At 35.8% G+C, this 15,081-nt stretch overlaps 1 protein-coding gene across 2 annotated transcripts in view; it reads right to left on the bottom strand.

The window, feature by feature from the left end:
- The window catches only part of Mettl4 (Methyltransferase like 4), a 33,057-nt gene extending 18,671 nt beyond the window's left edge, over positions 1-14,386 (bottom strand). For both annotated transcript variants that reach the window (XM_089105895.1, XM_089105896.1), the window contains exons 1-3: positions 13,786-14,386; positions 10,668-10,842; positions 572-740 (exon numbers count right to left, since the gene is read on the bottom strand). In XM_089105895.1, coding sequence (XP_088962021.1) covers positions 572-740; positions 10,668-10,842; positions 13,786-14,363 — 922 coding nt within the window. In that variant the 5' untranslated portion in view covers positions 14,364-14,386. The remainder of the gene's footprint in view (positions 1-571; positions 741-10,667; positions 10,843-13,785) is intronic.
- Positions 14,387-15,081: the final 695 nt, after the last annotated feature.

Below are 15,081 nucleotides of genomic sequence, written 5' to 3'. Positions count from 1 at the left end.
GTAAAATTTAGCATGTCTGGTAGAGAAAAGAGATATTGCATTTCCAATATAAAAATTTCATTTTTTGAAATTTGATTTTTTTTTTTTTATAATAACTGGGACACGTCCAGATTATCACTTTAATAAAACGCCAATACAATGTTTCGTAAATCTATTCTATTCATCATCTACAATGCTTAATTCTAAACTCTCTAGTTTCATGTTCCGACTGTTCTTGAGAAGTTCTTTGCAAATTCTCGCCATAGAATTTATCAATATCTACCCGGATGGTAGTTACCCTTTCTAAATTCGAGCTTTAAATATACTCTTGGCACTACTAGATGGTAATCTTTAATTTTACCTAACAACAGCCCTCCTATATACCCTAGGGTCCTGAACCGATCCTGTCAGTTTTCAATGTACAATAACATGATCACTAAGGTTGGCCCTCTTTCCACTATGTAAGTACCATGTTAATTTATGGGCCATTTTATGACCTAATGCCGCATTGGTTATAACTAGATTGTTTAGGCTAAATATTAGTATCAATCTATTACCATTGCTATTCCTTCTCCACACAACATTTACTTACCATCGAGCGGGGGCTTGAAGGAATGAATTGCTGCAGGAATGCTTACTAATATCCTTTGAGGTGGTACTGGTTTGTAATTAACACTGTTTTTATTTCTACCCAATAGAAGAACCTCATATGGCTTCTTATTTTTTCCTATGGGCGTTGTTAATTCTCCTGATGTTGTTACCTACAAATAGAAATTACGGTTTTTACTGGCTCTCAAATACGTATCACTATGCATCAAGACTTACTGCGCAGCCCAGATTAATCGATCTTAAACATGGGTTACCTTTTTTGATTTTGGGTTTACTGATTTTTTTTTGATTTTTTTTTGTGTGTGTTAAGCTTTAGCAAAAAATAGAGTTTGATCTAAATCTTGTGTTCGTTTATCCACCCGAAATAATTGATGACAAAAATCAAATTTCGTGCTGTTTACAGTAGGCCAGTAACTGCTTTCACATTGCTGCAATATCATTTGTATCATTTGTATCTTAGGTCTAGCCTAAATGTTTTACCTTGCCTCTCCGTAGGTCTAGTTGGATATAATCAGGCTACACAAATAAAATATTAAACAAAAATATTTAGAAATACATCTAAATTCACTACACTAAACTCAAAAGTCGTGTATCTATTATTGGTACGAAGTTACGTCTGGAAATCTACCACAATGTTACCGGAATCGCAAAATGACCTTTGCAAAAACCCAAATGAAAACTTGGGGACAAGAAAACGTTCTATTCAATAACAAAAACTCTTTATGAATAGGCTTTTTCTGCCGTCCCATTGTTAGCTTAACAATATTGGTAAATATTTTTAATAAAAACAATTGGGCAACGATCGGGCGGGAAATTCAAAAGAACAAACGCTTGGAATTAACGCTTGAAAATTGTACTATGGTGGCGCATTGGGTTTGATATAAACTTGATTATACGGCACTCGGAGTTAGAACTCAGCTGTAGCAACAGACTACAAGGCCGCCGCAAGGACCTCAGCTGTCAAGAGGCGCCACTAATCCAAAATACGTTCAAGCCTGAAAATTTCAGGGATTGTTTGTGGGGCCAAGATTGTTTATCAAGGCTGCATGCAATAATTGGTGAATACATTGGTCAAGTCAGAATAGCCAAAAACCTTTTGTCTCCAATTTGTTGGATAAATTTTTGTCTCTTATTATCCACATTACGTGGAATTTATCCACAGGTTTTGTCAAGAAATCTTAGCAGTGCTGAATCCTTTAGGCTATCCATGTTACTAGCATGGTTGCATAATATGGTTTTTGAATTCTGTTCTTACAGTTTTCCAGCAATTTTATCTAGCATATGATTCGAGTTGCTAGAGAAATTTAAATAATTTTCACGCATCCCATGAATAGGACATTTGTTGGCTAAACTCAAAGAACGTAAACGGGGGCAAGGAATTAGGCAGACTGTCGAGATTTCTACGGTTGTTCCTATACTTTCGTTTATTTCCTGTTCAATTTACTAGTTTTGGCGTTTTGAATTTTGTCCCAAATGCCAAAAAAAAGAAAATAAGCCATAAAATGGAATCATATTTCCAAGTCTGTATCCTCACCTCATCCTTCCTGAAAGAACAAAATATATGAAAAGTGTAACATTAGGAAATGTTTGAAACAAGATATGATACCCTTCAGACTTGAAATTTTTTTTCGCTACGCTTCTGATGTTTCTGATAAATTCGAAGTACTTACCCCCCCCCTCAAACATTTCAAGGTATTTACAGCTGCCCACTTTGACAGTTCTTTAGTAAAAAGTTGTCTGACCTTTTTTATTTCAACATATGGTGTATCTCTTCTAAAATTTGAAATACTACTACTACTACTACTAACAACTCACCGCAGCACCAAGCCGCCTGAGGCCAACACAGCTACGCACGCTCCTCCGCTACCCCAATCTATTCAAAGCCTCCCTTTTTACACCCGCCCACGGAGTTCCCATTTCCTTTAAATCTTTCTTTATGACGTCCTCCCACCCCAGGCGGGGACGACCTGCTTTCTGTTTAGCCCTAGATGGTTGGCCGAAAAGAACAATCTTCGGCAATCTGTCATCCTTCATCCGCACAACGTGCCCTAACCACCTCAACCTTTCTTTCATTATAGCCCTAGAGAGTGGTATTGAACAACAATTTTCGTATAGCCTATTGTTTGAAACACGGTCAGTCAGCCAGGTACCCAGAACAATCCTTACGCAAATTCTCTAGAAAACATCTAGCAATTCTTCATCTGCTTTTCGGAGAGTCCATGCTTCAGATCCATATGTGACCACTGTCATCACTGTAGCTTCTAATATTCTAATCGTGAATTGCAGACGTATCTTCCTATTCTTCCAGACTTTTTTTAACTGTGAAAAAACACCCTGAGCCTTGGCTATTCTATTTTTAACATCTTCACTGCTGCTACCATCTTTACTAATAATACTACCAAGGTAAGTGAAGCTGTCCACCTGATCAATCCTTTTATTACACAACGTCAACTTTTCTTCTTCTCTCATTCCTAGCCTTAGTGACTTATTCTTCTTAACATTAATTTTCAAGCATATTCTAGCATCCTGAACTTGCCAAACCTCTAGAACTTTATTCATTTTGCTAATACTATCGTCTAGAATGCTTAAATTATCAGCATAATCCAATTCCAAGTGACTTCTTCCTCCCCATTTGATTCCGTTGTCTCCCATTGCCTTTCCTGTGCTCCTTAAGACAAAGTCCATCCAAATAACGTATAAAAAAGGGGATAGAACACAACCTGTTTGGCTCCTGATTTAATACTAAACCAGCTGCTAACCTCATTTCCTACCTTAGCCACTGTAGTGTTATTCTCGTACATAGCACTAACCACTCTAATGTGTTTGTCTGGTATACCATACAAGGATAAAACCTTTACTAAAGCTCTTCTATCAACAGAATCGAACGCTTGCTCATAATCTATAAAACTGAGGACCAAAGGTGTTTGAAAACTCAGGCACTTCTCAATTATTAGCTTAAGAGTGAAAATTTGGTCGACACCTCCTCTAACTTTACTAAAACCGCACTGCTCTTCTCTTAAAACCTTGTCTACGGTATCTCTCAGTCTAAAAAGTATCATATTACTAAGTAATTTGCAACCTACAGAGACCAGATTAATGACTCGATAATTACCACACTCACTCTTAGCACCTTTCTTATACAATGGCTTAATTAAGGTTTTCCTAAAATTGTTAGGTACTTCCCATTTTTCAAAAGTCATATTTATAATCTTCAGTAACTTATTTCTAAGCTCAGAGCCACCATATTTATGAAACACATTTACCACCCTTTCAGCACCTAGAGCCTTATTATTTTTTAATCCTTTTATTACTGTTGCTAATTCCTCCTCACAAAACAAATCTTCCTTCACATCCAAGGTATCACAAACTTTTTCGTTTTCCTCTATATTTTTTCCTGCAACTCTATCTTGGTTAAGCTAGTTCTCAAAATGTTCAGCCCATCTCTCTTTAGTTTTTTCGTTATCGCTAATTGCGACCCCATTCCTATCTTTAACTGGGACAAGTCCGGATTGACTACTCCCTCTCAGTTTGTTAACGTGCCAGTACAAAATTTTACTATTATGTCGTCTAGCTGCATCTTCCAGATCCTCGGCAATTTTATCCATGGCCTCCACTTCCCACCTTCTTACTTCATATTTTAAAGCTTACTCCACTCTCTTTACATTTCTTTTGTTTTCATGCCATTTTATCACTCAGATAATTCTTGTACAGGTCCTTACTCCTTTTTATTAAACATAAAGATTTTGCACTAATATTCTTAGCTGTAGCTCAAGATTTCTTCACTAATACACATTCAGCAACTTCACAAACTATTGTTCTAAAATTATTCCTACCGTCTTCTAAATTATCAAATTTTAAACTCTCAAGTTTAGTATTCAACTGTTCCTCGAAAGTTTCGCTCAAATTTTCATCCTGGAGTCTACCAACATCATAATTTCCCGGGAGGTAGTTACCCTTCCGATATTTCAGCTTTAAATTAACCCTTGACACTACTAGATGGTGATCTTTACTTTTAACATCAATAGCAGCACTCCTATATACCCTAGTATCTTGTATTGATCCTGCCAGTCTTCGGTTTACTATAACATAATCAACAAGGTTTGCTGTCTTACCATCAAGTGAATACCATGTTAACTTATCATCCATTTTATGATCAAACACCGTATTGATTATAACTATATTGTTATACCTACAAAATTGCAAAAGTCTGTATCCATTACTGTTTTCTTTTCCTACACCAAATTTACCTAGGCTGGGATACTATCTATCCCTATTTCTACCAACCTGAGCGTTAAAATCTTTCAGTAATAACATCATGTTCCTACCTGGGACCTTGTCTATCTGCTCCTGTAACTGTAAGTAAAATTCATCTGAGTCACCAGTATCTCCGTCAGTCAGTACTATAGGGGCGTATACTACTATAACTGATACCCTGAACTTTCTAGTTATAAAATGAGCAATTAGTATTCTCTTATTAATACCTTCCCAACCTAAACAAGACTTAGGAGCTTCCTTAGTCATCATGAGCCTTACTCCCTCTCTATGTACCCCATCCTTCCTGCCTGAGTAAAAAAATTCTATATCACCTACTTTCATGCTTCCTACCCCTAGGATATGAGCTTTTGAAACTCCTAATAAGTCCAGTTCGAATAGTCTGAATTCGTCAGTCAAAATATCGATACGATAGTCATTTTTTAATGTCGTAACATTCCAAGTTCCAATTTTCATGTTCTAAAATTTGAAATAAATAAATTTTAACTATCACACTGTTTTTGAAAGTCCTATCTCTTGAATTCTTTTGCTTACCCTTCACCCAAAAACTGATTACTTTTGCCTTTGTTTTACTTTTTTTCGGTTTATCAACCCAAGAACATCAACTTGTCAAATCATTTATGACTAGACAAATCATACTTTAAATCTAAATTGTCCAGTCTGCTGGAGTTTTGAAGCTGAAGCGACTTATAGCAAATAAGATTGCCAGCCACCTTCTCTTAGCCCTCTTAGGTGGCCTATTTCCTCCTAGGTGTATTTTATATAGCTTATATGTCACTACAGCTGTAGTCTTTTCCCAAGTTATTCTTTTAATGTTAAAGTCTTGCGTTGCTGTTAGCTAATCCTACGTCACTGTAACTTTAAGCACGAACTTTATAACCTGGCATGAACGTTCTTCATATTTACTTTTATTTCTTACCCTTTATTTCAAATATGGGTTGCCCCAGACCATATTCCAAAAAAAGGGAAAAGTTTCAAAAACAAAGTATGGCATGAAATTGAAGCATATTTATGATTTCAAATGAAATAAAAGTGATTTATCAAATTAAAACATCCACACAAACTACTTTCTTATCTGTTTTCACAGTCATTGTTCTGTGTGTTATCATATATTCTGGCCAACTTCTTTCTACAAATTGCTTGTTTCAACATTCTCCTTCATTTACAGCTAAGAAAGCTACTACTTTCTTTTCCTTTTTTTACTTAGAAATTTCAGTAGTCTCTGTTTCTTCTGATTCGCCTTCTTTGATTTATTGTGTTACACAGCATCACTGCAGCTTTTAAGTTTATTTATCTAACTTTTATTTTGATCAAGCTCGGCAACGGTAAGAGACGAAAATTCGAACCTTTCTTACGATAAGGGTTAAGCCTGTCATTACAACAGCTCCTAAGTTTTCTTTCATGGCTAGGACAGCTCATTTTTTTTATAATATTTAGTTATTTAGAAAAAAATGGGTTATTTAGTTATTTAGAATGTGAATGGGGGAGAAACGATCCTCCAAAGTTTGTAAAATCTCTACCAATTTTCCAGGAGAAACGTTCTAATCATTTTTTTTCTAAATAACTAAATATTATAAAAAAAATGAGCTGTCCTAGCTATGAAAGAAAACTTAGGAGCTGTTGTAATGACAGGCTTGTGTAGAGCACGGAATTCAAGATCCAAAAATCAATATTCTTAATTTGTTCTAGATCTTCAGGAAACAATTCTGGAAAAAATAATATTGAAATCCCAAATTCCAATTCTTGGGCTTTTCCAAATTATTTTCCTTTGTTGATATACTTTACTAAAATTGTATATGCATATGAAACATGGATCTGGAAATAGACTACGACTAGTTGTCTGTTCGACTGATAAGTAGGTGGAAAGGAGGATTTTGACACTAGCACATCCACCAAAAAACGGTTGTTGCTCCTCAATCAAATTCAATGAGAGTTACTGTTTTAGTTATGCTTTCGGCATCTAGATCAAATTCAATATCTTGAAGACGAGGAACAAGGGGTCCCAAAACTCTTGTCATCAAGACATTTATCAGAGGGCGTTATAGGATCTCAACCGAACTTGGTTAGATGTAAGAGCTAGTGTTCTAGTTATGCCCCTTAAGGATCCTGAAAATCTTTGCATGGAAGGCTAAAATACTATCATACAGACATCTACCAGAGACAACTTTCAGGTTTCAACAAAACTTGAGTGCAAGCAAGAGTAAGTTCCTTCTTGTACCTGCTGGTGTTCGAAAACAATGAGACCTCCGTAGGGATAAGAAAAAAAGCATTTCTAAATTCGTTTTCATGACTAGATCTACCAAAAAACGTTGTCTCATCTCCACAAAAATTGGTAGGAAGCAAGAGCTATTGCCATAGTGATTCGACGAGGATCCAGATCCAGTCCTATGTTTTTGTTGTTTTTTTTTGGGGGGGGGGGGAGGGGACGGTTCTTAAATTCATACCATACGAAACAATTGGACCTCTCTCAAACTTTTTGATAAATAGTAGTCTCTGATTTGAGCCTTTTGGATAGTTTGCCCAAATACTTCCCATTCTGTTTAAGGGGGGGAAGAGGTCCCAAAATTAACGTCATCAGGATATGGTCCTGGTCATTGTTCTTGGGTACCTGAGTCAGACCTGACCTTTGTTTTCCGAGTCTCGTCAGGCCTTTGTGGGGAGGAAAAGAGCAGTGATTTCTATATTCTGGTTGTAAATAATGTCTGAGTACACGCTTTTAAAAGTTTAAAAAGTCTAACATAAAATGAAAGTTTGAAACACTATCATTCAATATAGTATTTTTTATTCAACTAACCCTTTAAACATTACTTGGAAAGTCATTACATTACTTTACATCATTTAGTCATTACATTATTTCTTTTAGTTTTAGTGGGTTTTTTTATATTGTCCTGTGGACTTTTACTGTAAAATTTATTAGTTTATTCTGCAATGAAGGCAGTCGATCAGAGGTCTTGACCAAAATATATTATCTCTTCTTGACGATTTTTTTTTTTACATTAAGCACTATGTTGTGCCTTTTCAAGGTTGGGGCCAGATAGTTTCTCGGTTGGGAATGGTTTTGACCTTTGTGCATCTACCAGAACAGGTTGAAAATTTAAAAACACAACAAGTGGAAATTGAGAACTATGTTTCACAGTGTACTTTTTCAAAATCTAAACTAGATTTGATCTCTTTAGAGGTGGGAGGAGGGGATTCTAGATCATCATCAAGCCATCTACCAGAACAAAAAGTTATTTATCAACCAAACTGAATCAGAAATAACAATTAATGTTCTAGTCACGGTTTTTCAAACTATGGAGTTGATTCAGTCTCTCTGGCTGACAAGGATGGTGTCAGCCAGAGAGAGTTTCAAGTCATCAAAACACCTTCTGGAAGCAGTGATTGGGTATGAGTCAAGCTTATTTGGAAGTAAAAGTTAGTATGCCAATTATGCATTTTGGAAGTTTACCTGGAGTAAACTCCCATTTAGAGGCTTTTTGTTGTTATTTTTCTTTAGTTGAGCTTTGCTCAGCTGTGTTGTCCTCAGGTGGCTTAGCACTGCAATAAGTTGTCTGAGATAGCAATAATAGTAAATACAACTTTCAGGATTAGCTCTTCTAACAAAATTAGGGTAAAGGAAGGTGAGATGTTTCCCTCGCAATAAAGTCAAATACTAATTAAGGAAATAAGAGCTAGGCTGGAAAATAAGGTAGGAAATAAAAACTAGCTAGGCAAAAACTCTTGCCTATCTAGTTTCAGCGTTTGACCCTACCTCTGCAAGAGCGGGAATTGGGAGTTCCAAAATCTCCTTGTCATCTGCCCAACAACTGGGTAGGATGGTGGAATTCAAACCAACATGGCCAATAGCTGCAGTTATATTTTTGGGCATTCATGCTTGATCTGACATCTATGAGGATAAGACTGAGCTCCTGTCATCTGCTTCCATGAGAAAGGCTAATTAGATGACAATAGAATATAGCCTAGGGTGGAAACTGAGTTCATCTTGCCTCTTTAGGGGGATTTGAATCCAACCTATGACCCAGTAGAGCATTTATACTTGTAATTTGGTGCAACTTGAGCTTTTAAGTCTTGTTTCAACAGCCTTAAAATCAAAGAAGGAAAAACCAAAATCCTTCACTTTAATCCTTTTAAGAGGGACTTTGTCAATCCTCCTCTGCCGTATCCTAGTGTATCTTCGGCTGTAATTCTTGGTATCACATTTGGCGTTAACTGCTCGTTTAATACTCATGTTGATACAATCACTAAAAAGGCAAATGGTGCAATGCGTACCCTTATCTTACTACGTCGTTTCGGTTTTTCCGTGTCCCAACTTAAGACGGCTTATCTTACATACATCCGACCAATTCTCGAGTATGCTTGCCCTGTATGGGGCCCTCAAGTCAACAACACAAGTTACCAAAGCAATTAACTTGAGTCACAACAAAAAAGAGCCTTTAAAGTTATTCTTTCAGACACATATGTAAGTTATGAACTAGCATTATCTGTCCTACAACTACCGTTGCTTCACGAATGTTGTTTGGGTTTGATTTGCAAATTTGGCCATTTTGTTTCTTAGCAGTGAAAAACATAGAGCGAATTCTACCACCAGTTATGAGGAATAAAATAAACACAAGGTCAGCTAACAAAGTGAGACTGGAATTGCCTAATTCAAGAACAAACCGTTTTGCCAATTCGTTTGTTCCTTTTTACATGTCAGTGTTTAATAAGTTATAGTCTTGTGTTTTTTTCTTGTTTTTGTTGTAAGTACTAGCGCCATTTAGTTGGAATTTTTATTCTAAACTATGATTGCTTGTATAAATAAGCTAATCTATTTTATCTTCAAATACATATACTGATAGAGTTTTACAGACATTCCATAACCACAGGCAATTGTCTATGCCCATCTTATAGGTAATCTAAACAGATTCTTTTTTCAAAACAAAGATTCTTAAAAAAAACAGGATGAAGTGAATCCATGTTACTGCTACTTCACCTATTTAAGACTTTGTCTTAAATTTTTGTCTAATTCTATAGCTAATCCCAAACACGAAACAGAACATGCCGATTCTTCCCCATAAGGCACAGATGTGTGTTTTACTCTGCAACTGTCATCCAAGGGTCCCAACTGATGCACACTTTACAGAGCACTTGGCATCAAAAGTAATTTTTCTTCATCAATACTTTTGACTCAGCATTCATTCGTTTTCCATATGAAACAACATTCTACACATATTAAGAAACCTTGAACTGATCTGCAGCTGATACTGTTGCTGCTGGGACAAAAAGGTTTACTCTCATATCTATCTTTACTCAAAATTCCTCCCATACTTATTTTCAAGTCCTGAAGCATGGGTAGGCAAAGGACCAAATATAGCCAACTCCATGAACAGTATCTTGGCCACCTTTGTTGTTGAGACCACAAGGGGCATATTTTTTCCAATACCTGTCCAAAGCAATACCATCTAGGAACTGGTTGGTTTTTCACAGTCAAATACTTTTTACTGACATGATTTTTCAGCATATGCAGCTGTTTTTTGACTGCTGTTAACTGACCCTATGGGAATTTTAGGACTTTCCCATGTTCATTTCAGGATCCAATATTATTTTTATGTGCATATCTGTAGTACCACCAATCTTCCCTTTAAGCCAAAGCAGTTAAACTTCGCATGGAGAGAAGAAGAAAAAGGAGAAATTGCAATAAAAAAGAATTGAGAAATAAGAAAAAATCAAAAGGTAATTTGCATAAAAAGAAGAAACAGTCAAGGCAAAAGGTGACATGCTAATCCTGGTCTACACTTCCTTAAAGCTATGGAAAGACAACCAAATACCTTGGTCCAATACCATGTTGCAACATGTTCAACATTCCAACATTTAAAAAACTTTTGAAGCACACAACTCCTAAAAGCAGCCTTATTTGTGCACCAAAGAGCAACAAGTCCATTCTCTGATAGAAGATCTTTTACTGGAAGCTTTTGGATTTCATGAATCTCCATCAAGTCATACCTAGAAAAACAAATGAGCTAGTAAAATCAGCTAAGTAATAACAATAAATATTTACCAGTGTTGGGTAAAAGCAAGTTTGACTAGAGGTATGGTTTTGCTAAATTGCTGGAAAGGGGCATTCAAGGTTTGCATATGCACTTGTGCATATCTGTGTTGCATAAAAGCAAGTATGACTAGAGGTATGGTTTTGCTAAATTGCTGGAAATTGCTGGAGGGCATTGAAGGTTTGTAGATGCACTTGTGCAATTTTACACACAATAAAAGACAGCATCTTCTTTTTTTACTTCCATTTTATGAGGAAAACAATTTTCTTTAAATATCTCTGGCCATAATGTTGGCTTGGCTGACCAGCTATGACAAAATACTAGTAGGAGAGATTTCACCTCTTAAGATAGATCCAAAGGACCCCTACCTCTAGGAAATGTTGGCAAAAATTCACTTTTTTGTGATTTCAACCCCCCAGAGAATTTTCAGATGCACCCTCAGACCTAGGCCTGCATGCACCTACACTGATGCATGTTTTTGCCAAAAAAGCTACTGCAGATTGCAAAAAAAGGTGTAAACAGCTACATAGTTTGTGATACTTTCTTTAGTTATTCTGCTTGCTCCAAGAATGTTTTGCTAACTGTTTAATCTGAAATCATTATTAACAATTTCAATGTTTTGCTTTTTTGGTGCTTCTTTATTGCTCCTTTATATGAGCAGCAAAGCTGGGACTTGATGCATTTTTCCCCATAACAAAAAAAAAAAAAAAAACTTTAGTGAATAATTATCCTACAGCAGGAAATGAAATTAAGCTATTCACACTTGTAAGGCTTGTAGAAGAAGCAAAAAATGGAGAAATGAGGTTTACATAGTCTTCATAGACTTTGAAAAAATCACTATTTCTTGAGATCACTAAATGCTCTGGGAAGTGCTCAGATACTATGGTGCTCCTTACAAGCTTATCCAAATTACCTAAGCTTTCTACATAGACATCAAGACCTGCATCAAAATCACTTTTAGAAATGCCAATTTTTTGCATTATGACAAGGGTAATATGATGCTGCATATTACTACTGCTGCTTTTTATCCACATAATTTACTACATTCTCTGTACTTGCAGTAACCAAATTCAGCTAGAGAACAAGAGACACAAAGACCTAGATTCTGCTCATGATATCAGTCTTTCAAATCTCTGTAAGCTAAAGCTTAAACAATGCCTCAACCAAGCTCAAAGATACTGCCAAATCTTTTAGCCTGAGGACTAATTTTAACAAAGTAAAAAGTACCATATAGCAAATATTGGATCCTCATTATGTCTACACTGCAATAATCAGACAGTTGAAAAGGTTGCAGAGTTTAGATAAATAGGGATAACCTTACATAATAGTGGCTCATGTCAGCATCAAGCAAAGGTGAGGATTGATCAGGCCAATACTTCTTTTGGAAAGCTATCAAAGATCCACAAAAGCCAAAAGTACTCTCTGCAACTAAAGCTGAGATTCTTCAATATCAACATGCTCTTCATAATTGCTGTTGCCCAGAAACATAGAACTTCAATCAACACCAGGAAAGGAAACTCCTAGGGCTAAAAAAAATATGCTTAGGCCTATTGGATGCAAAAAATCAAAATGGTGATAAAGACCTGCAGCACAACAAGCCTTGGGCTATAATAACACAAATATCAAGGGCAGGAAGTGGAGGTATCTTGGAAACAGAATTTACATGTCTAAAACCCAGGTTCTCAAGATCATTCTTTAGTGGTAGTCATGGACTTCAGGGAAGAGGTTATCCCCAAAACATACAAAGATACAGCTACCAAAAATATTTAAACAATTTTCACTTCTTTATTCAAAACAATTGAGAAGATATCTGGCCAGAAGCATTGACAATAGGTGACTGGACAACTCTCCTTGAACACCCTAAGCCCCACTGACAAACCAGGGTGCAAGTCTAGGAGCAGTCCATACTTAAGGAAACAATTCTTAGTTCATAATATGCAGAATAATCCTAGTTAACATATTTTGCAGGGGGATAACCTTTATCTTCAGTTTAGGTTAACAAATACTTATAATTTAGGTTAAGTAAGGTTAGGTGAAGTTAGATTAGTTAGATGGCAATTGGGTGTTTTTTTATAAGGGATTTTCAAAGAATAAACACAAATATTTAAAAACATGATAGAAAAACTGGAAATACAAGAAAAGAACTGAAGATAAAGGTTCTCCCCTAGAAAACTATGTTAACTGGCATTATTCTCCATATTATAAAGTAAAAACTTTTTTCTTAACATGTTTGCTTATGTACTGGACTGCTCCTAGACTTAAACCCAGACTAGAAATTAGCAAGGTTATGAGGCTCAAATGCTTTGATTTTACAAATCTATTTCTAAAGTTTCACTATCATAACACAAAGTTTGTCTAAAATCATTAAACATCAACAGGTAAATTTTTACCAAATCATATTATTGAGTTAGGAATAAAGTGAATATACCATTTGATGGCTTTTTTTTGCTGATTACAAATATAATAATCATTTCTATCAGAAATGAATTTTAGCCCCCCCCCCCTATATATGCCAATTCAGGGTATATATTTCTACATTAGGGGGGGGTAAATTTTAAACTTACCTCCCATTTACATCAGAAATAAAATTTGCCCCCACCCCCCTAATGTAGAAATATATAACCTGAATTGGCATATATATGGGGGGGGGCTAAAATTCATTTCCAATAGAAATGATTGTTATATTTGTAATCAGCATAAAAAAAGGCATTGAATGGTATATTCACTTTATTTGAAACTCAATAATATGATTTGGTAAAAATTTACCCATCAACACCCTTAGAGGAAGAACAGATCAGAAAACAATCCTAATGGTTTTATTCACATAAATCAGCTATTTTTTCCAGATAGCAAAACCCTTTAGACTATCTGGAATTTTAGCCTATTGATAGGAACTTACCCATGACTTTTATTCCTCTTCCTCTTTCTGGATACCATTTTATTGCCCCATGGAGGATCTATCACAATCAAGTTGAATTTATCATTAAATTCAGAAACATCATTGGACAAGATATTACAAACAACAGCACTAACATTTGGAAAGAAAAGGTAGTTTGTTCCATTTAGACTAATATTTTTCTGATCCATTGAAGTGAATTTTCCATAGGGAAGAGCTTTTTTGTTGCTTAAAAAACCCTTCACAAATTCTCTTGCTTTCTTATTGTTCTCACTATAATCACAAGAGTGTGAAGAATCTCTTAAATATCCAGCTTCTTTAGCAGACTTTACTATTTTGAACACATTTTCTATTATTTCTAGCTCATCTTTTTGTAAATTTTTCATACCCACCATGTCCTTTTCTTTGTTGAACCAGTTTTTTGCAATTTTTTGTGCCTGCAAATCGAATAAAAATGGGCAATTTATTTCAAACAAGTCTTTGCACAGAATCATTTTAGGGACTCCTGCTTTATTCTTCAAGGACGACCATCTTCTATGACAAAGGAAATATCCAATTTCTTTTTCGATTAATACTGTCATCAAAACAGGCACAAATTCCTTATGTTTTTATTTCGAATTTTGGCAAGAAACCAGTGTTGCCACTCCACTTACACCGCTCCGCGGCGTTTCCGAATTTTGGCATTTCCGCGGCATACTTGAACCAAAATGCGGTAAAAACCACAGCACGCCCGAAATTCTCGGTAAAAGCTGTTTTGTATATTTGAGAGAGAATGGGTGAAAAATATCGCTGTAATATGAACGTTGATTCAGTGTCAAGTGAAGTGTGGTAAAGATCTGTCATAAATTTGAGAAAACACGTGCTGTCTATCCTTCTTTTCAGCGGTCAAAGGTAAGCATGGTCAGATCAGTCAGTAAACACACACTTGTCGTTCATCGTTTTTGTCAAGCACGCGACAGAAGTAAAAGTACAGAGGTACCACAGCAGGGAAAGTCCACGGTGGGAAAACTGTATAAATGTGAAGTGAATAGTGAAGAAATTAAAAGCGATTTTCCCTTGGGCCTTCAAGCCTATCCAATAGAATAATTGATGGGTAACTAGATTTTCGTATCTCAACCCTTTTTGATTAATGTTTAATGAAAATCAATATCAAAAGCTTCAAGAAGGAACATTCAGATAAATAATACAAGCCAAACAGACAAGATTAATTTCAGAAAAATAATACAAGACAAGCAGACAAGATTAATCGGAATCAGACTGTTTACGTGTGTCACAAACAATATCTTTGGCCAGATCATA

This window comes from Artemia sp. Qi Xiang Cuo, chromosome 20, assembly GCF_049724085.1.
Source record: "Artemia sp. Qi Xiang Cuo chromosome 20, ASM4972408v1, whole genome shotgun sequence".
NCBI classification, from domain to species: domain Eukaryota; kingdom Metazoa; phylum Arthropoda; class Branchiopoda; order Anostraca; family Artemiidae; genus Artemia; species Artemia sp. Qi Xiang Cuo.
The sequence above is the reverse complement of the archived record's forward strand: the minus strand, read 5'-3'. Positions and strand labels throughout refer to the sequence as shown.